Source organism: Giraffa tippelskirchi, chromosome 8 (genome assembly GCF_054371585.1).
Source record: "Giraffa tippelskirchi isolate mGirTip1 chromosome 8, T2T-mGirTip1v1.2.pri, whole genome shotgun sequence".
Classification (NCBI taxonomy): Eukaryota; Metazoa; Chordata; class Mammalia; order Artiodactyla; family Giraffidae; genus Giraffa; species Giraffa tippelskirchi.
The window spans coordinates 8,495,179-8,520,005 of NC_137282.1; the positions used below are offsets into that span (position 1 = coordinate 8,495,179).

Genomic DNA, 24,827 nt, shown 5'->3' on the forward strand with positions numbered 1-24,827 from the left:
AAATGCATATTATGGTCAAGTGCTGATAATGGTTCTCGGCATGTAGTAAGTGCTGTGTGCTCTTTACGTGAAAACAAAAAAACCGCAAAGCAGCACCAAAGTGCTTGTGTTTGGTTCCCGTGGCACCTCTGCCTTGTCTCAGTGGGTGGGGCCGGGGGATGGGGGATGGGGGATGGGGGCCAGGCTCCTGAATGGGAAGGTGGAGCTCCTGGAGGCCCCAAGGCAGGGAGAGGCCAGGCCTGCTGAGACGTCTCCTGGGTGGAACGGAACCCTCTAGAAGGTGGCCCCTCCCAGGTCCCAACCAAGATCGCCTGCTTATAAATACACCAGAAGGAAGGCAGGCTGTGCTCTGAAGGCCGCCCCACCCTCAGGCCAAGAGCCGTCCATCCTGGGGGGCTCCAGACCCGTGCACGCCTGGGGACTATGGTGGGCGCTTAACGGGAGGGGGCAGCGGCTGCTGCCAGGACCTCGGTTCTGTTTGCAGCCCTGGGCTCTAGCGGCCTGTGAGGCCCTCAGCACGCAGACCCACTCACAGCTGCTCTCTGTCCTCACAGGCCGATGCTGCTACCAGCTTTCTGAGGGCAGCAAGATCAGGTAACTTGGACAAAGCTTTGGATCACCTGCGGAATGGGGTAGACATTAACACCTGCAACCAGGTAAGTGAGAGGCAGGCGGGTGTGTGGTCTCTGAAGAGTGGCTCTTGCCTGGAGCCGTTTTCTGAAGGCTCTGCCTCTATTTTCCCTGTGGCTTCAAACACCCCCTGGGGCTCCCGCCCGCTGAAGGCCCTGCCCCAGGCGTGTGCCGGCCCCGCGACGGCCAAGGGCCCCATGGGGAAGGGCTGGTGCCCCAACAGCGTGGGCCGCGCCCCATCCACCCCCCGCGGCCTCTCCCTCAGAAGTGCCCGCCGGTGCCCGCTGCGATCTTGGACTTTTTGGCCTTTGAAGGGGGGCGGGGGTGGAAGGGCTTTGAAGGATGCTGTGCCGGTGGCGACATTCATTTCCTTTGTCCACCAGCGACTTTTGTGGGGTTGCCGCTGAGAAGGAGGTGGTACCGAGGACTCCCTGTGGGGTGTTGCCAGAGGCTGAGAACCAGGGCGGCTGAAAGGGTTCTCTGGACGTTTCTGGTGCTGAGTGATGGGGCTCCGTGTGGGGAGGAAACCGAATGTGCACAGGACGGGCTAGGGGACAGAGTGGCAGGTGTGGGGCCCGAGACTGGAGGCGCTGGCTGGACAGAGAGGAACGTGCTCCCTGGAGAAGAGAGGACAGGGCTGTGGCCAGGGCTGTGGATCTGATGCCTTCGGTTTTGTCTGTCTGTTTTTGCCAGTCGGTTGAGTTGTTCGGCTACGTGGCCAATTCTATTTCTAATTGAGAAGAAATTTACCCATTCTGGCTTCATAAAAAGCCATCTTAACCATTAAAAAAGTGTGTTTGATTGTGGTGAGAAACACCTCACATAGAACTGAGCATCTTAAGCATTTGTAAGTGTACAGTTCAGTGGCCTGGGTTACATCCTTGGCCATCACACTATCCATCCCCAGTTTGTTTTTCATCTCGCAAAACTGAACCTCAGCACCCAGCAAACTAACTCCCCAGCCCCTCACGAGTAGCATTCTCCTGTTTGTCTCTGGGAATTGCATAGCAGTGAACTCACGCGGTGTTTGGCTTTGGGGACTGGCTTATTTCACGGAGCACGGGCTCCCCCGGGTCTGTCTGTGTGGTGCTGGACTGGGTGACTTTCACAAACCAGCAGAAGAAACACCCAGGATGCAGCTTAAGTTTTCTACTGGCGGCCCCGGCCCCTCAGCCTCGCCTCCCTCCCCCCTACTCTGCTTAAAGTGCACGGGACCTTGTGCCGAGATTCGTTTTGGATCCAGTTGGGCTTCGGTGGTCTAAATCCACACGTGGAAGCGCAGAGAGGATGGGGTGGGGAGTGTGGGACAGGAAACAGAGGTGGGTGGGTGACGCAGAGCAGCAGCCATGGCGGTGGGCTCCAGAGGGGAGAAAAGCACGTGGACGGACTTGGGGTGCAGACTGGATGGGGAGAAGCAAGCCCCCACTTCTGTCATCCCTCCCCCCAAACATCCCAGACCTGAGGCATTCTGGGTGGTCCCAGACAGCATATTAAAAAGCAGAGACATTACTTTACCAACAAAGGTCCATCTAGTCAAAGCTATGGTTTTTCCAGTGGTCATGTATGGATGTGAGAGTTGGACTACAAAGAAAGCTGAGCGCCAAAGAATTGATGCTTTTGAACTGTGGTGTTGGAGAAGACTCTTGAGAGTCCCTTGGACTGCAAGGAGATCCAACCAGTGCATCCTAAAGGAAATCAGTCCTGAATATTCATTGGAAGGACTGAAGCTGAAACTCCAATACTTTGGCTACCTGATGCAAAAAACCAACTCGTTTGAAAAGACCCTGATGCTGGGAAAGATTGAAGGTGGGAGGAGAAGGGGACGGCAGAAGATGAGATGGTTGGATGGCATCACCAACTCAATGGACATGAGTTTGAGTAAGCACCGGGAGTTGGTGATGGACAGGGAGGCCTGCAGTCCATGGGGTCGCATAGAGTCGGACACAACTGAATGACTGAACTGAATTGGTAGGTTCAGTGCGAAAGGTTGCCTTTGGGGAAATGGACCCTCTGGCTCCATTTCTTTCGTGGGAAGGGACAGAGGAGCAAAGTCTGGGGGCCCCGAGCGGGCGCTGGAGTCAGAGGGCTCAGGAGAAGGCTGTGTGAGCTGTCGTGGTGCCCCCGCGCCCTCCGGGGGGGCTTCAGCAGGTGCACTTCTGGGGGGCCAGGAGGCGAGCGCCCACTTCCTTTGTTCAGGCCCAGAAACACAGCTGAGCATCCCTCCACAGGGCAGCTCCCGGTGAGAAGCACCAGCGCCCCCAGAGGCCCTCCGAGGGTTAGGAAGCCCGCTCTCAAAGGAGCCACTTAGCAGGATCGTGGGCAACCGCGTGGTCCTGAGCCCTGGGCCATGGGCAGGTTCTGAGGACACGGGACGGGCTCTCTCCTCATGAGGCTGCTGCCGGCGAAGCCCCGTGAGCCCGGCCTGTCCCTGGGCTGCCGCTCCTCAGGACCCCTCCTCGGTCCATCATGGGCTCTGCCAGCGCCCAGGCCGCATTTGCACGTTAAGGGCGCCATCTCTGATAGGCTTAGTGCCAGAGGACACTGCTAACTGCTGCCAGCGAGGCAGGGGGCGGGGAGGGGTGCTGGTGGTAAAAGGAAGGGCTCCCCAGTGCGCAAAGCCCCTCCTGTTGGCTTAGTCCCGCGGCTCCTTCACCCCCCCAACCCCCGGCCAGATCTGGGCTCCGCTGGTTCTTGTCTTTTGCTCTGTGCCTGCTGCAGAGCTGTCCCAGGACTGCAGTGTTGCCGGAGCCTCCTTCCAGAGTTACAGGGTGATCGGGCTTTTACTCCGAGTGGAGATACAGGCGAGGAGGATGACAGGGCACCAGGGTCTGGGACGAGGTGGGTCAGAACCTAAAGCTCAGCTCACCTTGGCACACCCCTGGAATAGTGCCCTGGCTCTGCGACACGCACAGACCCATCCTCCTTAAGGAATGAGAATGTCTTCTCTTTAGAGCACACATTCACTGTTCTGAGAAGATTAAAAAACACAGGCTCTTGTCCTGGGGTCACGGCTCGAGAATTTGCTTCTGTCAGAACCTTTTGAGCCGATGGACCGCAATCACGGTGATAGGGCAAACGCCGATCCTTACATAAGTAGCACACTTTCAGAGGATGTTTCATGGAAAGAACGAGAGTCGTTTGCCATGATCGGAAATAATTACTCTAAGTAGTGTGGAAAGAGGCTTATATAAGAGACATCTGAATATTCAGGGCAGCTTCCTTGGTGCATAGATTTTGTCTACTGATTTTTGTCACCATGATTATGGTTGTAGAAAAGAACAACTCCACACACAAGAATGCGCAGCTACATGTGCCCACACCAGTATCTCTACGTAAATACTCCTTTCATTTATCCAAGCGTTTTTCAAGCTTCAAACCCATGTTGTCCATGTCTTCCTGGATACCTCCTCAAGTGTAGAGCTGGGTTTTAGGGATTTAATAGTTAAAACACAAAAGCCATCCTCCTCATCCACTCTGACCCATAGTCTACTGACTGTGAGAGCTGTTAATCGAGTAATCATGCAAACGGATCTGCAGACAAACTAGGTTAGGAGCCCAGGAGGAAAGTCACAGGGAGTTAGGAGAGTTTGTAAGAGAGACTTGGGGGTAGGGCCAGAGGTCAGAGAAGACTCCTGGAGGAAGAACTATTGAGCTAAGGGGTGAGTCAGGGTTAATGAGGGGAGGGAGGGAAGAACATTCCAGAAGCAGAGAAGAGCCTCGAGAGTTTAGAGGGGAGGGTGGCAGAGCGGCTGCAGGCAGGAGGGAGAGACCAGGGACCAGATGAGGCTGGAGAGGTGACTCGGGGCTGTGCTGGACGCGAGAGGCAAGGGTGATGGTCACAGCAGCCAATAACCGGGTCAGGTGCCCCAGGGCCGGAGCCACGTGTGTGCGTCATGCGTGTGGGCATGTGTGCGCCCGCGTGTTTCCTGCTCCACCGCGCGTTAACCCTCTGGTTGCAGAATGAGGAGAGGGTTCCAGGGCGGGGCCAGAGGAGCCAGAGTGGCAGGGGTGGGGGACGGACCGAGAGGGATGGAGGGATTTCAGCCTTTGACCTCCTACACAACCGCATGCACGTGTCCTGCTGGAGCATCCACCCAGCTTGTAGACCTGGTGAAGGGTGCCGATCTTTACCCTGAGAGCCGAGGGAGGCGACCACAGATTCAAGCACAGGAGCGGGGGTGGCAGGTGCCCTCTGTGGACACGGCAGGTGGGAGAGCCAGTTTTCAGACGACTGCACCCATCCAGGAGGGACATGTCAGTGGCCTGGGTGAGGGTCGTGGCTGTGGCGATGGACGAGTTGGTCAGGCATGGGGGGAGGGGGAGGAGACTTCAGAAGGGACCCTCAGATGTCTGGCTTGTGCAGGGGTGGGTGAGAGCGACCTCTGTCACTGACCCAAGAGCTAGGAGCCAGCTCAGTGTGTGGGATCTGGGTGAAGAGGTGAGAATGGGGTGGGGATCCTCTTACAGAGTCTTTGAGGAATCTGGATATTTGAGCCTGGAACCCAGATAAGAGGGCCAACCCAAAGATAGATATTTGGAAACCACTCAGCACTCGAGGAAGCGATCCCTGGCCGTTGGCTGATGAGAACAGGGTGGAGAGGCGTGTCAAATCCAGTCCCCCAGCGTCAATTCACATGTGTGGGGGTCAATTCACCCGTGTTTATTAAACACCTTCTTTGTGCCAAGTATTGGGCACTGAGTAAGATAGACAAAAGTGACAACATCTGTGCTCTCGTGACGTTTACAGCTGGTGAAGAAGACGGGCAATAAGAAAGCGGACAGATATCTAACGTCCCCTAATGAGACATCCTATGGAGGAGAGGGGGTGAGGGGTCTAATCTCGAGGGTGGTTGAACCAGGCCTCTCTCAGGGGGTGATTTGAAAGGAAGTAAGGGAGAACCATGTGGTTTCCGGAGGTGAGCAGTCTTGGAAGATGGGAGGATGTGCAAAGGGCCCGGGGCAGCATGGGGTTGGTTTGTTTGGGGAAGAGCAGGAACAGGGTGGCTGCAGTGGAGGGATGGAAGGGAGGCATGGTGCAGGGAAGTGGGAGACATTGCTGGGCTGAATCTGAAGGGCTTTCGGGTCATGGCGAGGACCTGGATTTTGCTCCAAGGGTGATGAGAAGTCTTCGGAAGGTGCTTCATCTGACTTAACATTTAAGAGGTCACGCTGGCTGCCATGTGGAGGATCGTCTCGGGACACAGAAATGGAAGCAGGGAGATGGTGGGGTGTGAGGGAGGGGGCCAGGCATAACCCCGAGGGGGCTTTGGATAAAGGGGAGACAGTGCAGAGGATAAAGCCCAGGGACTTGTCTCCCCAGGGTCACAGGGTCTCGCCTTGGCTAGGGCACATGGGATGTGGGGCCTGGGGACCCTCACTCAGCCCAGGACCGTGTCATTCTCATCACTGGGGCTACCACATGGCAATGGACTGGTTGGCCTCTGTTTCAACTCAGAGGCCATCACGAAGACCCCGTGGTTCCCAGGGCCTGAAGCTATGTCCCCCGCGGTCACTCTGTACCTCTCACAGCTCAGCGTGTCCAGCCGCCCAGAGTGGCCGTGTCTTATCTGTCCCAGTAGACGCTAGGTATCTGGGGGCGAAGTCCACGGCGGCCTCTGCCCACAGCACCTGGCCCACAGCGTGTCATGTGGTCAGTACTGGGCTGAATAAATGGCTGCGTAGTTAGGCATATCCTAACATCAGCTTCAAAAGTCCAGTTTCCAGAATGGGTGCTAGATTGCGGTATCAAATTAAAATATTTTATTATGGAGGCTATAGCAAGGTAAAATAATACTTTTCTGGGATGAACTGATTGACCGTATGCACTTAGCCATCATCCCAATAAAAAGAGAAGGAGAGGAGACCAAGTCAAAAATCCTTGTTCTGAATTCCTATAATTGCCAGGTCTACACAGGGCTCCGACCGGGAACAGCCTGCTCTATCTCCAGGGACGAAAAGCCTCACTGTTTTAGGTTTCGCCTCTGTTCTTCTGATACTCACAAAGCCTGGCCTTCCTGATAGGAATAGAGTTCCTTGAGACCCTTGGAGGAAGTTTCACTTCAACAGGAGAAGCCTTGTTGTCTGCAGTGCTGGCCCAAGGCAGAGAGTTAGGAGGGCGTCACCTGGAGCATCCCAGGTACCTCCACCCCCTAGCCTGTCATCCTTCTCCGTGGTCCTTACTGCTGCCTGACCTACTGCTACGCGTCTCTGTATCTCTTCATCACTCTCTGTCTTCCCCGCTACGGTGGAGGCACCCCAGTGGGCAAGGACTTTGATCTATTCAGTGCTCCTTGTCAGGGATGCTGCCTGGCACATACTAGGCGCTCATAATTTCAGTTCCGAGCTGTATAGTCTGCTGTAACCACGAAAGGTGAAAACTTATGTATTTAGTGCCTAGCCCATGAAGGAATCCCACCCATGCAGTGCCACTATTTTTTGTCTTAAAAGTTTATTTATGTGTAAATTTTTATTGAAATGTAGTTACAATGCTGTGTTAGTTTCAGGTATTCAGCAAAGTGGTTCAGTTATATATATATATATATATATAATTCTCTCCTTATACTCGCTTCCATTACAGGCTGTTACCAGGTATTGGCTGTAGCGCCCTGTGCGATACAGTAGGTCCTTGGTGGTTATCTCTTTTGCATATGGTATTGTGCTCATGTGCTCAGTCACTCAGTCGTGTCCGACGTTCTGTGACCCCGTGGACTGTAGCCTGCCAGGCTCCTCTCTCCATGGGATTCTCCAGACAAGAACACAGGAGTGGGTTGCCATTTCCTACTCCAGGGCATCTTCCCAGCCCAGGGATCGAACCCATGTGCCTTGCGTCTCCTTGCATCGGCAGGTGGATTCTTTACCCCCGAGCCACCTGGGAAGCCCCTGTGGACGATAGTGTGTGTATTTTAATCCATCCCTCCTTCCCTTCTCCTTTAGTAACAGCCAGTTTGTTTTCTGTGTCTGTGAGTCTATTTCTGTTTTGTGAATTCATTTGTAGTCTTTGTTTTTTTTTAGATTCCACATATAAGTGATATCATATGGTGTTTGTCTCTCTCTGTCTAACTTGCTTCCTTCAGTATGATCATCTCTAGGTCCATCCACGTCATTGCAAATGTAAGCACTGCTGCTTGTAAGAGCATAGTGAAATAGTCGCTCTTGGGATAATGACTCTTTTGCAGGATGGCGGTTTTGGCACCAGCCACATGCATCAGATATGTGGCAATATTTGCTGCTGAAGCCAGAAGCTCGACCATCTGAGCAATCACAAAAACATAAACAATTTCCAACACAGCCCACGAGAGCATGTATAACCATCTGAGTTCCATCAATGTTCCTTCAGTTTCCACGTGTGCCTTCCGCACGCAGCCCACCACTGCTGGATACTCGTTTATCTTGAAGGTGAGGGGTTTTCAGCGTTTCAGATGCATGGAGCACCTGAACAAGAGCCACGGAATCATCTTTTCTGCAGCAGCCACATGCCAAGTCTTCTGATCAGGATTCATTGGGCTCTGGTGATTGTGATAATTGCTACCTTTCCAAATTACAGTCTTAGAGCTTAGAGGAGAGCGGGGCATTCAACTCTGTCTCACTTTGTAGCTCGGAAAGCTGAGGTTCAGAGGTTACTTCTGAGCTTTATGACTTTGGATTTGGAGAGATGGGTTGGCAAAGACCACCCGAAGTTTCTCTGCTCATTCATTTATTCTAAAAATTTTAGATGTATTTAAAAAATTTTTTCTTTCAATTTATTTTTTTCCTTTTTAAAAATTTATTTTATTGAAGTGTAGTTGATTTACAGTGTTGTGTTCATTTCTGCTGTACAGCAAAGTGACTTGGTTATACACATAAATTCTTTTTCATATGCTTTTCCATTATGGTTTACCACAGGATATTGAATAGAGTTCCCTGTGCTATCCAGTAGGACCTTGTTCTTTACCCACTCTACATATACTAGTTCTACAAACATAAACAGAGCTCTTACAATGCCCCCAGCATGCTGGTAGACACTTAATCCTTCCATGCCCTGCTCTCAAAGAACTCGAAGGCCAGTGAAGAAGCCCAGCTTGGAAATAGGAGGTCACAAGTCTAGTAGCATCCTGGAGGAACGCAGAGGCTGTTTTCATTCATTCTCTCCACACACTTCTTGAGCTGCTCTCCTAAGCCACGTGCTGGCCACTAAAAGGGAGTCCCAGCATCGACTCCCCCGTTGCTCCCAGTCTGGGGGTGGTGGCTGGGATGCCAGTGAGTCAGAGAAAGCCTCGGAAGAAAGAGTGGGAGTCTGCCAGGGAGACTGGGCACGGGGAATTGTAGCGAGAAGGAGCGGTCGCTGCAGAGGCAGGGGCGGTGACGGGCGTGGGGAGTATGCAGGGGGTGAGGTTGGGGCAAATGAAACATAAGAGGGAAGGATGGGGGAGGTCAGGCTAGGAAGGTACGTCTGGATCAAGGTCGCTACGCAGCCTGTTACTCTTCTCTGGATTCTTTTTTTTTTTTTTTTGGCTGTACCACGTGGCATGCGAGATCTTAGTCCCCCGACCAGGAATTGAACCCACGCCCCCTACAGTGGACGTGCAGAGTCTTAACCTCCGGACCCCCAGGAAATTCTCCTCTGGCATCATCTTTTGCTTAGGAACTGCTGATCGGCATAGAGATCATGCTCATCTATATCCTCCCCTAATTCTACCTGTACCCCTAACCCCCAACTCATGCAGAAAGCCTTTCCATGTAATGACAGGGTAACACATTAAGCCTTCTGGTAGGCTTCCCAGGGGACTCATGGGTAAAGAATCCACTTGCAAGGCAGGAGACCTGGGTTCGATCCCTGGGTCAGGAAGATGCCCTGGAGGAGAGCATGACAACCCACTCCAGTATTCTTGCCTGGAGAACCTCACTCACAAGAGGAGCCTGGCGGGCTACAGTCCCTGGGGTCGCAGAGTTGGACACGACTGAGCGACTGAGCAACTGAGCACACACGCGCAAGCCTCTGGAAGCGTGCAGCTCTGGATGAGTGACGAGGAGAGGGGAAGGGTGTGTAATTGCAGCCCCCGCGTGGGACAGAGGTGGTCCTGGGGAGGCGGGGGAGTGCAGGTGAATGAGGGGAGTGCCAGATGCCCCAGCGTCCAGTTCCAGGGACTCTCCTGGAACTCCAGTTTCCACCAGAGAAAGATGTTTGTGAAAAAGACAGAACCTGAAAACCTCCTTCCCCTGAATTATTTTAAATAGGTAAATTACTTCTGCATCGTGGCATAAATGAGCTATTTGATGTTCACCTTGCTAATTATAGTGACTAATTTATCGTTTGAAAGGAAGTTGATTGCTTGACTGGAGTCAGAGTGACCCATGGTATTTAAGAATCACAGGTTTCAGTTCTCCAGTGTCTCTGCTTTCTCAAGCCCCTCTAAGCACGTCCACTTTGAAGGCCCGCATCACCCTTGTGGGGTGGATGATAGGGCAGGTGCTTGATTAGCAAGGTCGGCAGAGAGGCAAAGAGTCTTTCTGGGCTGGAGCCGGGGTCTCCCAAAACCGAACTCCGAGGATGGGCTGACTGTGCAGCGGACCCCCCCCTTCTCTGGGCGGCCTTCCTTGTGCTGGTTTTACTTTCATTTTCCTTCCCTCCTGGTGAAGAAAGAGTCAACAGACCGCTTTGGGCAAATAAAGATGCCCACTTGTAGCAACAGTAGAGACATCTCTGGGATCCTAGGGACTAGAAAGGTTGACAGCATCATCAGGAATGATCTGGAATGCATCGCAAGGAAAGCACACCTTCCAAAGTCCACTCAATGGTTTGACTGCTCTGAGTTTCTAACGTGAAGACCAGATGTGCCATCTTCATTTCGAGAGACTGAAAAGAAAGACAGCTCTGTGTGCGTGTCAGGCTGCATGTGTGTAAGTTCAGTTCCACCAGCGCCTGGGGAGCACACAGTGAGTGCCCAGGCCCCAGGCTGGGGCCAGAGGCACAGGGAGAAGCGGGACTCTGCAGACAGTCCTGCTGGGGACAGAGACACGAGATAAGGTGGAGTCATCAAGTGCCCTGGGGATATGGTCGGGAGAGCAGCTGACTTTGGGAGCTGGGAATACAGTGTAGAGGGAGGAGGAGAGAGGGACAAGGAAAGTCACAGAGGAAAATGACATGGGATCTGGGCCTTGGAAGAAGATTTACCTCCCTGGCTAACAGGAAATGTAAATGCAGTTCTCGTTTTCTTTCTGAGTAGAATAGACCAGGTGTGTGAATTTGTCCTGGCATCATTGACAGTCGACTGTGAATTCTCTAATAGGCACGTTTTTGGCATTTGTGAGAACCATCTTCCTAGGTTTCATTGTTTCGTGATTTTTAATTTAACCACAGATGAATACAGGGTGGTTGCTGAAGAAGTCACCCTTTATACAAATACAGAAAGTCGGTCTTCTGTAAGTCTCCCTGCTGCCCCCACTTCCCCCAAATCACTGTGAGCAGTTCAGCATGAGTCTTGTATCTTTTTCTGCATCTCTGCATGCAGAAACATATCTCTTGATTGTCTTATGAGAGTACATATAACTGTTTGATTCTGGAATTGCGGAATTAAAAGGAAGCAGGCTGGGACTTCCCTGGTGGTCCAGTGGCTGAGACCCCATGCTCCCAATGCAGGGGGCCTGGGTTCAATCCCTGGTCAGGGAACTAGATCCCACATGCCACAACTAAGAACTGTTGCAGCCGAATAAATAAATATTTTAAAAATACAAAATAAGAGGAAGCAGGCCTGCCATTTTGAAGACTCAGAGATGGAGGCCCCAGAGGTGAAGTGACACGTCTAGATGTGAGGAGAATAGCTGAGAGGCCTTCATTTGGTATCTGATGTCCTTTCCCTAAACACCACCGCTCTGCTTCTGAGGGGCTGGCTCTTTTTATCCTTTTAAAGGAATGCCGAGATCTCGGACGTGGACACTCTTTCCAGTCCATGAGAGGTATTCTTAGCGGCCGAGCTGGATGTCAGAGTCCCATTGTCTCAATGCCCTGAGCTCACCCTTTCCTGTGTGTCCCTAGGGGCCTCTAGCTCCTGCAGCTGCCGGGCAGCTGAGCTGGGAGGCTTCCCAGGTGTGTCCAGCGAGGAGCGGACAAGGGACCAGGTTGAAGCATCTCCTCCCAGAGCCCCCAAAGACGTGTGGGTTTCTATTTTTTTTTTTCTTCTTGAGATAATGAAAAGCGTTCGGGTGTTTCCCTCCTTGTGAATATCCAGTAAACCCGGAATCAGAAGCACTACCTGGGTCAGGAGATAAACTCCGATTGTGATAAAGCAGAGGAGGGGTGCGCTCAGAGCTGGCCCTGAGCGTTCCTCTCAGACCCTGCGCCTTCCTCCCAGTTTCTGAGCTTCTCCTCCCTTCCCCGGTCCTGGACCAGAGACAGGTTGGCAAAGGAGATGAAGGGTGATTTCCCGTCAGGGTGAGAGCCATCACGTCGGCTCTTTCTGGCTTCCGATGCACTAGATCAAAGATCATGTATTTTTAGCAGACCTTTCCCACCAAGCGGTCACACGATATCCGGGTCAGAAGGAGGCTGCAGGTGGGGGGGCTGCCCTCCCGTCAGCTGGTTCCCACACAGGGCTTAGGCTGCTCTCTGGGGTTTTCTGCCTAGGGTGGTCTCTCAACTCTGGTATAGGTGGCACCTCTTGGGCCTGCAGAACTCAGGGATGTGTGTGCTCAGCCTCCCATACCGTCTCTGGTCCTAGATGTGCAGGAACCCCAGTGGGCTGCCCATCCTCTCCCACCATAGCCAGCGCCCAGAGTCATCCCCAGCTCTGCCTCGGCTTCTCCGGCAGCCTCTGCTACCCTTACCCCGTGGCTGCCTCCTACCCATCCCCTGGCTTTGTTTTTTTTTTAATTTTAAACTTTCGCACCTATAGAAAAGTTCCATGAACAGTACAAAGAACAGTATGAAGAATTCACACCTATAGACAAGTTGCATGAACAATACAAAGAATCCTCCATCACCCAGATCCTCTGACCCTTCCTGTCAATGTTTAAGATGTACAGAGATGGTGTCATTCCCCATCACTGCTAAACATCCGGTGGGTGCCATACGGAAGTCAGGACACTTTACCGCATAATACAGGATCTCTCCAGGAGTACACTTCGGGCTCACTTGTCACGTCTTATTGGTCTCCTTTGATCTGGAATGCTTCCCCAGTCTTGGCCCGTCTCATCTTCTTGACCATCTTCCATTCTGTACTTTGAACACCCAGTTGTGTCCACAGACGTTTCCTGGTGACCAGGCTGAGGCCATGCATTCTTGGCAGGATCCTGTAGAAATAAGCTCTCTTTCCATATCCGAGGATGTTAACCTTGATACTGGTGTCTGCCAAGTTTTTCTACTGTAAAATCATTGATTTTTCCCTTTGTGATTGCTCGGTGTTTTCTTGGGGAGGCATATTCCCATGTATTGCCAATATCCTGTTCCTCATCAGACTTCCAGCCACCATTCTTGGCAAACACGGTTGGTTCTGCCTGCATCGGTTACCACTGTGATGGTTCCTAAGGAATGATTCTCCATCTTCATCATTCCTTCTACATTTATTAGCTGATATTCCACTGAAGGATAAGCTTCCCCTTCTCTCTTATTGATTCATTTTTTCATTATTTATTTATACCTGTTCAGACTCATGGGTTCATTTGATGGGTTGTAGTCTGATACTCTCAGATGTTCAAATCTGAATCAGGCCACTAGTAGGCTTTTCAATAAGCTGGCTTCTGTGTTCTCTGACGTGTCTGCATCATTCTTTGATTTCTTTACTTTAAGGCGCAAGTTATCCCAGCGTCATTTTGTACTTTCCCTCCCCCAGTCCTAAATCAGCCACTTTTCCAAGGCCTCTGTTTCCTTTGAGTGGAGCCTGGTATGTAGACACCAAAATCTGGTCCCTCAGTGTGCCCATTGCTATTGCCTTCGTGTGTGTACACACATCTGTAACTATTTCCACATCTGTCTATGTGTGTGTTTCTAAAAATCCATGAGATTAGGCCAATACTTCTAATCTTAATCCAAGACCTCAGGGTTCTTCCTAGCCTTTCCTCTTTCCAGGTTTAAATTTCTTCAGACAGTGAGAAGCCTAACTCCACGGATTCGCATCACCTTCAATGTGCTTGTTGATTGGCTGTATGTACCCACCTCCCAAGCCCTCCAGAGCAGCCCCCGCCTCCCTCTCAGGTGCCTCTGCAGGGCACCCCTCTGGTTCACCAGCCTGCATCCTCAGATGCCAGGATCTTCCGGCTGGGGGGTGAGGGAAGGAAGAGGAAGAAAAGGGGAGATGGGACCATCCCCGTTCCCTTTTGATTTTGTTTCTGTTTGGGCTGAAAACTTAATGCAGGCAATTTGAGGAGAGGACCCAAGATTTACATTGCTGTAGTCATTTCTTTGTCTGCAGCTTGGTTCAAGCCCTTATCTCGTGAGCCCAGGATAATGGTCGCCTCATCTCTCCTTCCCCATCACCTTGGGTTGCTCATTGTCTCCTCAGCCTTTGGTTTCCGTGGTCTCTGCCTCTCCTTCTTCCCTGCCCCTTTCTCTATTTCCCATCAATTTCAGGATTCAGAGGAGGGATGGCCACCATTTCAACTTTTTTGTTTCTCTCCAGTCCCCGTTTAGATTCTTATTTCCTGCTCTGTTTCAGGGCTGCAGACCTGCAAATATGTAATGTCAGTGATCTTGCTCCACAAATAAGAACCGATAATAGAGCAAAGCGAGAGGTCACAAATGCATCAGCAGGTTGTTATTCAGGGAATTAAGCTTCTGTAACATAGAGGATAATACTTATCTTCTCTGAACGGATATAACAAGCTAATAGAGGATCCAGATTGAATGGGAAAGTAGGGTGTAACGTATAAGAACTAGGTGTACGATCCTCTGTGTGCACATCCCCGTCCTTTATGGGAGAGACTCTCACTCTTTGCCGACCACCTGAATCGGCACCACCTGATTCTGGGGCTAGAATCATGAGTTTTGGGGGGCAGTGGGGTGGGAGGGGCAGGTGGGCACGAGGTCCTTAGGACACAGCCAGAAACCATGCCTGTGGGGGCAGGACTGGCCGTGTGTGCAGGTGAAATAATCACCAAGTGTGAGAAAAGGCGTGGAACAGAGCATGTCCACACAAGCACGCCAGCATCAGCCTTGGAGGTGTTCCTGGAGTTTCCAAAGAGGCAAAGGGTCTCCGGACACCGTGGCCTCTCCATTTGGAACAGTTCTGTACTCTGGGCAGGACAAAAGTTGAATTTCCTGTGACACATTACTGTATTTGTACATTGAGAAATCAATTAGCGTAATTGGGGCAATCAGAGACATGAAACAGAGGGATCATTTACTGAGAACAAATGTCTAGAATTGTCTGTTTTGCCAGTGGAATTTTTCACAGTTGGTACAAGAAAATACTGCAAATTAGATCATTCAGGCTGAATGATTTTTTTTTTCCTTTCTTCTTAAAAATGTTAAAAGAAACACAGCCTGGCTGAGATCTCCTCTCCCTCCCATCAGACAGATCGCAGCTCAGAAGAACCCACTAAATTGACATTTTACCTGAAAAAAAAAGAGCAAAGGCAGATGAAAAACTCCAGGTGTGCATGCTTGGCATGAATATTTTTGCCAGAAAGATTCTAAAATGGTTGTCTGCTGTGTTAAGACCATGTGGGACGAGATCATATGGCGGCCAGGTGGTCTCAGAGACTCAGGATAGAGTTTCTAGGATGTAAAAAGCTTCGAAGAACATTACTCCCACCCTAACAGCAAAGAAAAGCCTGGATACTCTGCAGAATTACAGTTTTCCCTAAGCCCATCAGAAGGCTGAGATCGCAAGGCAACAAGGTTGGCCGAATTCTCAAAAGGGACAAACCCTCCTAGGAGAGGCCACCGCTTCAGTTTTGGTAGATGCAGGAGAGAAAAGCAGTTGCCGTAAAGCCAAAGTCTTAACAGATTCTTGGCTAACAGGCCAGTGTGGGTGCAGTGTGTCTGGAACCTCAGGCCTCCACCGGGTGCTGCTGAGAAATACTGGAGTAAGTGAGACCAGAGAGCATCCCTGGTGAGCAGAGAGCTCACCGCAGGAGAGTGGGTGGTGCCTGGACTGTGGGGTCGGGGTGGAGGGGACCGCAGACAAAGCCTTGCCTGCCTTCCAGACTCTTCCTTTAAGTGAAGCAAAAACAGACCCTCTCCCCTTCGGACCCCAGGCAGAAAGCCCATCTCTAGGGGAGAAGTAGAGTCACACTGCCTCTGCTTTTGGTGAGGGTGGGAGGCCTTCCAGCCCCAGGACACAGGCAGAGATCCCTGCAGGAAAGGCGGGGGGCACAACCTCTGTACCCGCAGGTAGGGAGGGAAACTGGGGCCAGTAACTGTTTTGTACCAAGAAAAAGCAGAGGTGTGCTTCTGCTAGGGGAGGAAGAGCAAGGTAATGTCACTCAGCACCAAGTGTAGAGACAAGGCAGATTTTGCTGCTATGCAGAAGAGGGGAAAAAATGATGAAAAAAAAAAACAACCTCCACCTTTGAGGTCCAAGAGCAAAGCCTGCCTAAGACTGAAGCTGGACCAGGACAGAAGAGAAGCTCTGTGCTCCAACCTTGTAACAAGGAAGAATGTAGGACTGCAGGGAGGGGCAAGAGTGTGGAGAAAGATCCCAGTGGAGGCACAGACGTGCCAGGATGGGCTGGGAGCTGAGGGGAGATCGGGAACACAGAACAGGCCTCTGGCATCCCAGCTCTGGCTCTGGACTCAAGGGGACAGCAGCCTACCAAAGGCTGTGTGCACCAGGGGTCACAAAACACCCAGGCACAGGTCAGCTCCCCCACCTCCACTCCTGTGCTAACAGCTTCTCAGAAGAAGAAGCATGTCCATTTCCAGACACAAATTACTTCAGTCTCTACTGTTCTTCTGTACATAATGTCTGGCACTCAATTAAAAATTACTATATACACACGCACCCAAAGTAAGCGAAAACAAAGCATTGTCAATAGACAACGCCATCAACAGAACCAGACTCAGAGATGACCTGGATGTTGGAACTATCAGATGGACGTTAACTGTGCTTAATATGGATCCAGTAGGGAAAATGGACACCATTCATGAACAGAGAAAGTTTTAGCAGAGTGGTGAAAACTGTAGAAAGGTGTTAGTCACTCAGTTCTGTCCCAGTCTTTGCCACCCCATGGACTATAGCCCACCAGTCTCCTCTGTCCATGGAATTTTTCAGGCAAGAATACTGGAGTGGGTTGCCATTTCCTTCTCCAGGGGATCTTCCCAACCCAGGGTTTGAACCCACATCTCCTGCATTACAGGCAGATTCTTTACCATCTGAACCACCAGGGAAGCCCCAACTATAAGAAAGAGCCTAATGAAATGCTAGAAATTAAAAAAAAAAAAACTTTCTTGGCGATGAGAAATTTCTTCAACAGGCCCAAGAGTAGACTGGACACAGCTGAGAAAAGAATCAAAGAACTTTATGATAAGTCTATGCTGCTGCTGCTGCTGCTAAGTCGCTTCAGTCATGTCCGACTCTGTGCGACCCCATAGACAGCAGCCCACCAGGCTCCGCTGTCCCTGGGATTCTCCAGGCAAGAACACTGGAGTGGGTTGCCATTTCCTTCTCCAGTGCATGAAAGGGAAAAGTGAAAGTGAAGTTGCTCAGTTGTGTCTGACTCTTCTCGACCCCATGGACTGTAGCCTACCAGGCTCCTCAGTCCATGGGATCTTCCAGGCAAGAGTACTGGAGTGAGGTGCCATCGCCTTCTCCGTGATAAGTCTATAGAAATGATCGGAACGGAAACAGAACAGAGGAAAAGAGTAATGAAAGAAAAACAAACAGAGCCGGCAGGGGCTGTGGAGCAAAATCAGCTGGTCTAACATGTGTGTAGGTGGAGACCCAGAAGCAGGTGTCTTTAAGAAGAAGAATTTGGCAAGCTGGCATTTTCCTGAGAAAGGCACATGTTAAAAAATGGCCACAAGTAGCTACTGCTTTGCTCCCCGGCTTCTAATTTAGCTGAAACTTTTCCTCTAATATCCCTCCATCTCCTTCTTGTTTATCTTCTACACCCAGTTATTTGAGCAAAGAAATAGGTGATTTCTCCCTACAATCCCCCTCAATAGCCTGTCTGCCATTTGGCATGGAGTGGAGTCATTGTCAGGTTAGCTGGACCAGCTGAAAAGGTGTAAGGAGGATTCAGCAGCCTTTTACTCGTAGCCAACATCTTGGCAAATAGATGGGGAAATGATGGAAAGAGTGAGAGCCTTTATTTTCTTGGGCTCCAAAATCACTGCAGATGGTAACTGTAGTCATGAAATTAAAAGACGCTTGCTCCTTGGAAGAAAAGCTATGACCAACCTAGACAGCATATTAAAAAGCAGAGACATTACTTTGCTGACAAAGGTCCATCTAGTCAAAGCTATGGTTTTTCCAGTAGTCATGTATGGATGTGAGAGTTGGACTATAAAGAAAGCTGAGCGCTGAAGAATTGATGCTTTGAACTGTGGTGTTGGAGAAGACTCTTGAGAGTCCCTGGGACTGCAAGGAGATCAAACTAGTCAATCCTTAAAGAAATCAGTCCTGAATATTCATTGGAAGGACTGATGCTGAAGCTGAAACTCCAGTAATTTGGCCACCTGATGCAAAATACTAACTCATTAGAAAAGACCCTGATGCTGGGAAAGATTGAAGGCAGGAGGAGAAGGGGATGACAGAGGATGAGATGGTTGGATGGCATCACCGACTCGATGGACATGAGTTTGAGCAAGCTCTGAGAGTTGGTGATGGACAGGGAAGCCTGGCGTGCTGCAGTCCATGGGGTCACAAAGAGTCAGACATGACTGAGTGACTGAACTGAACTGAACGACTTGAACCTCAATTTAACTCCAAAACAGCACACGGATCCTGATTTTAAAGGGGTGATAGATTACAGTCCACCTCTGTCCATAGCTACAGCTAAGAACAAGAAGCTCCCAGAATTCGCACCCCTCCCCTCTTTGGATTTGAGCAATGACAAATCTGCTGAAAGAAAAAGGTAGTGTGAAATGAAGTGTTTATTCATAAAACACTCTTGAAATACTGAAAGTAGTCTCCTATACAGACTAGCTGTGCCTCTAATCAGGCAGTTGTACAAGCTTCTTCGTGTACATGTGCAGTAAACTCATTTTCAGGCTTTCAGTGACTTCAGCTGCTGGAGGTGAGCAGTCATCCACCCGCTGAGACCACCTACTGGAAAGGACTTGCTGCAGTGGGTCTGCGGGTTTGTGCATCCCTTGTATCCCACTGCTTCACAGAAGAAAGAGGAGGGCGCTTGATGAGAATGGCTGGGGACATGGTTTCTAGAATCTGAGCTCATGGGTTTGGAATTCAAACTCATGTTGCCACTGCCAATGGACTTGCACCCCTGGCTGTGTGCAAGCTGCCCTGAAAAGTCCTCCGTGAAGCTTTCTGATCCCCTTAACCAAGCAACTCTTTTCTTGTCTGTGCTACGTAGTCCTATACCTGCATTTGGGGTGTTTTTCACATGAGTTCGCATTTGTCTGTGCATCTCTTTTCTCTACAAAACTGAGTTCTTTGAGACTCAGGGTTTGTGTTTCAGGCCTCCCTGGCACGGTGCCATGCACGGAATGGGTCCTCAGTAAATGTCTGCTGAAGCAGATTAAGTGTGTGCTTGGCCTGAAGTGACTATAGCTGGGACAGGAGTTTGTCACAGCTGTAACCTGTGTGATTTTACTCTGCACAAAACTCTGGAGCCTTTTGCACACTTGTCATAGCTGTGCCACATGGGGCTTACCCTGGGGCCCTGGTGAGGGCGTTGGATTCAGATCATCCCAAAAATGGACTTGAAAGTACCTTAGGGTGACTGAGTTAGAAACAATCAAAAACAAAGTGAGAAAAATAAAGCCATCAAGAAGACATCTTTGAACCGGGATCTGAGGTGGAAGGTGAGTAAAGCTATTGGAGACGCTGATCTATTTAGACCATCCCTTGTCTTCTGCCGGAGTGCAGCTTCGGAAGGGGCATGTGACTTAAGGAAGGAAGCAGAGGGGCTTCCTTAGGACCAGGGCAGTGAAGGAGTTAAATCCTGGGAACCATCTACAGCGGTTGTGACCAGCCCCACACGGATGCTTACGGTGACTGGGAAGTCCCTCTGGGCTGCCTGGTGATCACAAAGGGAAACTGTGCTTTCATCATCTGTGAAAACAAACATAGTAGTTCCTCGGGTTGAAAAGGAACAAAAACCCAAACCCTTTCTTCTGGGGAACGCAGGTTAGCTCTGTCTGTGGCAGCGCCCTAGAAAGGCTGTGTGACCTGAGCCAGTCACTGGACTGCTCTGAGCCTCCATTTCCTCAGCATCCAGGGATCTCCAGCATCCCGCTGGACGCCAGCCTTCTCCAGGCAGACAGCACGCTGACCCTGTGGCTCCAAAGAGCAGGGACAGTCACCCTGGGGCTTTAGCAGCAACCATGAGTGTTTTCCTTCTAGATTTGCCACTTCCCCAGCTTTGAGGCGTATTCACGGCCAATAACTGCCCCCGGAAGGTGACTGCTACTCACAGCACCACTGAAACCCCAGCAGTCCACACACACACACATGCACACACAGGCGTGCACGCACACACACGTGTGCGCGTGTGCACACACACATGCATGCACACAGCCACAGCCGAGACCCCTGGGGTGAGCAGACTACGATTCCCATGGCCGCACACGCCATCCCGAGTACCCACGTAACCATAGGGTGCCTGTGCTCAGCACCCCGAACCTTCCAGACTAGGTGGCTGTTGGGTGTGTAGACGGGATTGCAGATCACAGTGCTGGGGGGGGAGGGTGTCTTCTGCCATGCAGACCCGCCCCAGTACTGAGTCAGGATGCAAAGCTGGAAGGAGTGGCTCCTGGGGCCACTAGCAGGTCACCTGACAAATTGCTTTACTGCAAGTTTGTGTTTCACAAAATGATTTGAGGGGGGCTGGTGTACTTCAACCCCAAGCTCTTCCTTCTCCCCCAGATTCCTCTACTAACAAACTGCTCTCTGACCCTCAACCACTCTCTCCCTTTCTGTTACCCAAACTGGCTCTGACCTGGCCTTTATCTGATAAACCCATTCACACTGGGATGTGAATAAATCATAGTTTTGGACCCTATCTTTCATGCTATCCAAAATCTACAAGAGGAAGAAATCTCATGAAGATTTTCAGGCATTCATTTGCAAGAGGAAATGGGCTTCCCAGGTGGCGCTAGTAGTAAAGAACCCACCTGTCAATGCAGGAGATGTAGGAGATCCCTGGGTTGGCAAGATTCCCTGGAGGAGGACCTGGCAACCCACTCCAGCATTCTTGCCTGGAGAATCCCATGGACAGAGGAGCCTGGCGGCCTACAGTCCATACAGTTGCAAAGAGTTGGACACAACTGAAGCAACTTAGCAAGCACGCAAGAGGAAAAATTGCCACGGGCTCTCAGATCACCCACCTCCCACCCCCTCCACATCCCTGCCCCCACTGGCAAGGCTGGCTGTGCTGATGGGCAAAGATTTGGCCAACTGCCCTCTGTGTGTTCAGGGTGCAGGGTGGGTCTGATCTCAATGGGAAGTAGGTAAAGCTGCCCTCAAGTCTACTCTCGGCTGTCTTCTGACACCCAAGGCACCTGTTGTATTTGTCGCATCCAAGATCCCGATGTAAAGATGGTCTTATACATGTCTTTACTCTCTGGACCCGTCTCCTGTCATGAGGCACGTGTGTCCCGTGACTGCAGTGATCATTCAGTGGCTTTAGCAAAGCAACAGGACCCATCTGTTCATGGGTGGGAACACTACCACTCCCAGGCAGAGTATCTGTGCTTTAATCGGAATCTCCTGAAAATGATGCCCCGATACAAAGTGAGGGTGGGTGTTTCGGGACCTGAGGTGGAGTTGCAGAGGTGTTTGAAGATGGGTGAACCAGGGAGGCCTCCACTCACATCAGCAAGAACCAAGTCCCTCCATCCTAGCGAGGGTCTTTCTTATCGGCCAGAGCCCGAGGTGGCCCTGAAAGGGGACGTGTGAGAACAGGGTTGAGCAGCAAGGAGACAGGAAGGGGAAGGTGGGAAGAAGGGAGAATGGCTGGTGGGGAAGGAGGCGGGTGGAGATCACTGACTGATGAAAACCATTCTCTCTGTGGCGCCAGGATCGCCTTCTCCACTGGAACGGACAGCCATCACCTAGTCATTTATCTGTGCTCTGAGTAGCTCTCTTTGAATTCGGCTTTTGCCAGGAAGTTTCGAGACATCTAAGTGCAAGGGCAGAAGAATCGGAGGCAGAGAGGGACCACTGGGTCTGCACCGGCTCCTGACTCTAGGGCCTGGAGCAGCTCCCCCAGGGTGGCTGGCGCCTCAGCTGCTGACTGAGAGAGTTCTGCTTTTGTGGACTGATGGTTGGGCCTGAAAAACGTTTGCTTGTTTTTTTTTTTCCCCCCTAAAATTTAACTGTCAGACAAGTTTTGGTCCTATTTGAAATGCCAAGGTGGCCAAGGGGCTATTTTATTTGATTGAAGTATAGTTGATTTACAATATTGTGTTAGTTTCTGGTATATACCAAAGTGATTCAGTCGTATATGTGTGTGTGCTAAGTCTCTTCGGTCATGTCTGACTCGTTGCGACCCCATGGACTGTAGCCCGCCAGGCTCCTCTGTCCCTGGGATTCTCCAGGCAAGAATACTGGAGTGGGTTGCCATGCCCTCCTTCAGGAGATCTTCCCAACCCAGGAATGGAACCTGCGTCTCTTACATCTCCTGCTTTGGCTTGCAGGTTCTTTACCACTAGCACCACCTGGGAAGCCCTATACATGTTTACATATGTTTTCAGATTCTTTTCCATTATAGGTTATTACAAGATGTTGAACATAGCCCCTGTGCTGTACAGCAAGCCCTAGATGTTTATCTGTTTTATGCATAGTAGTCTGTATCTGTTAATCCCACACTCCCAGTTTATCCCTCCCCAACTTCCTCTTTGGTAACCATACATTTATTCTGTGTCTGTGAGCCTATTTGTTTTGGATGAGATTCATTTGTATTATTTTGTAGATTTCGCATATAAATGATATCGTATACTTTTTCTCTCAGACTTATGATATACCCTAGAACCATTTTTTAAATAAATTATTGGCTTTATCTTACTATTCTTATTATTTGCCCACACTGCAAGGGTTGTGTGATTTTAGTTCCCTGACCAGGGATTGAACCCGCACCCTCGGCAACGAAATCAAGGAGCCCTAACATCTGGACTGCCAAGGAATTCCCCCAAGGGGCTATTTTCATACTAACTCTCCTGTAGAGGAAATCTTACAGCCAGATGATTGATGGGATTTAGTTTTCAGATGCCCTTCTTTCAAAGTGCATTATTTTACTAAATGTACGTCTAGTTCTACAAATGCTTAGGAGGCCCGGGTGTTGCTACTTTGCCGTTTCTGGTTGCTGCTGTGAAAATTAACCAGGAGGTTAAAGCTAGACCATCCCAGTTAAGTGGTGCCTGTGCCCGGCTAAGATATGAATTTCAAGATTGCTGCTGGTTTTATGAGAGCTTCCCACACTTCATTCACACCCGGGGGCAGGGGGCTTTTTACCACCCTCTTTCTTTCCATCTGACTCACTACAGAAACTCTGCTCTGGAGCCAGACTGGCTCAGTCCTGAGCCTGTGTAGACACCCCTCCGGGGTCCCTTGGGTCTCCCCTTCCAGTTCTTTCACTTCCCCTTGGGGGCAGGGGCCTCAGTCCAGCCTCATGGACCGGCAAGGCACACAGACCCTCTAACCCCATCCTCCCTGCCTCTCTGCTCTCCACAGAATGGGTTAAACGGCTTACATCTGGCCTCTAAAGAAGGCCACGTGAAGATGGTGGTTGAACTTCTGCACAAAGAGATCATCCTGGAAACCACAACCAAGGTACGTCTCTTGGGGAGCCAGAGCTTTCTCCTGAAATTCACGTATTGCCCCAAACCCTCAAGCCGTAGAAACCAGTCCTTCATGACAGAAATCCAGTCCTGCTTCTGAATTTCTCTCCTTCTTTCAGTCGCTTCCTAGGTCTATGAGCCCCTGAAGTCACTTGGAAAGCATAGGATCCTGTTTCCACAAAAATTCGGGGGGCCTTTATGCTCATCGCTAGACTATAAATCTAAAAACACAACCCCTCTCCCAGTGGCTTCATGCTGTCCCAGGCTGAGAGCACTGGAAGGTCCCCAGACAAGTGCCTTGTGTCCAAATCCTCGCTGAGGTGCTTCATACTCTGTGACCTTAAGCGAGTGACTCAGCCAGTGAGAGGCCTTAGTTTACTCATCTTTAAAATGGGGATTCTGATAGTTAGTTGCAGGATTGGTATGAAAGTTAAACATGGTACTGTATAGAAAATGTCTACATAGAAAGAAATCAATAAGTACTGGTGACTGTGTCATTTGTGAGGGCTTCGGAAGAATCCAGATCCCTCTCATTCATCCTTCTCCGATAGGTTCTCCTTGATCACTTCCAAACCCATTTCCTCTCTTTACTGGGTCCCTTGAACAGCAAACAGAGTTCTCTTTTACTCCAAGCATGTCTGGCATCACACGTCTCATAACAGAAGGCTTCTCCCCAAAGCAGTAGATTATAAACACCAGTGACTCAAGTCCAGAAACTATAATCATGAAATTGATGCACTGATACACGTGGCAAGTGCATCTATACAAGTTGCAAAATCAGTTTCATTTCTTGTGCATCTTATTTGTGTATTCAGTACCCTTCAGCCAGCATTTAAAGACAAACAGCATTAAATCAAAAAACCACTTCTGTTTACTGTGTCCAGCACTGTTTCCCCTTCCTCTCCCTTTGTTACGTACGTCCTGTGGCTTTTTTCCCCTTGGCTGGTCCCCTCAGCATCTTATTTTTCATTTGCTGTTTATCTAACGTGGCCTCGAGCACAGCGCTGATCTGTTTCACACAGCAAGCATTTTGCTGCCTTGCGAGCTGACAACGAGAAGAACAACACGTAGAGAACAGACATAATTTACGGTTATGAAGTGAGCTACCAAAATATTATGAGAGCAGAATCATCTCTGAGGTAGAATTCTGTCATTTTCATGTCATTTCCCGAAGGTAAAGAGATCTCACGGGTGAAATAGACTGACTTGCTCTTTCTGAACGTGTACAGGGTATTTTATTTTCTAACCCCATGACAAATTGAATATTCACTGGAAGGACTGAGGCTGAAGCTGAAGCTCCAGTACCTTGACCACCTGATGCAAA

The 24,827-nt window shown here is 50.3% G+C and overlaps 1 protein-coding gene across 12 annotated transcripts in view; it reads left to right on the plus strand.

The window, feature by feature from the left end:
- ANK1 (ankyrin 1) overlaps positions 1–24,827 on the plus strand; it is a 232,830-nt gene that overhangs the window by 129,616 nt on the left and 78,387 nt on the right. For all 12 annotated transcript variants that reach the window (XR_014061892.1, XR_014061893.1, XM_081519219.1 and 9 more), the window contains exons 2-3: positions 555–656; positions 23,397–23,495. Coding sequence is in view for 10 of the 12 variants with exons in the window: in XM_081519219.1 (XP_081375345.1) it covers positions 555–656; positions 23,397–23,495 (201 nt within the window). In the remaining 2 variants the exon portion in view is untranslated. The remainder of the gene's footprint in view (positions 1–554; positions 657–23,396; positions 23,496–24,827) is intronic.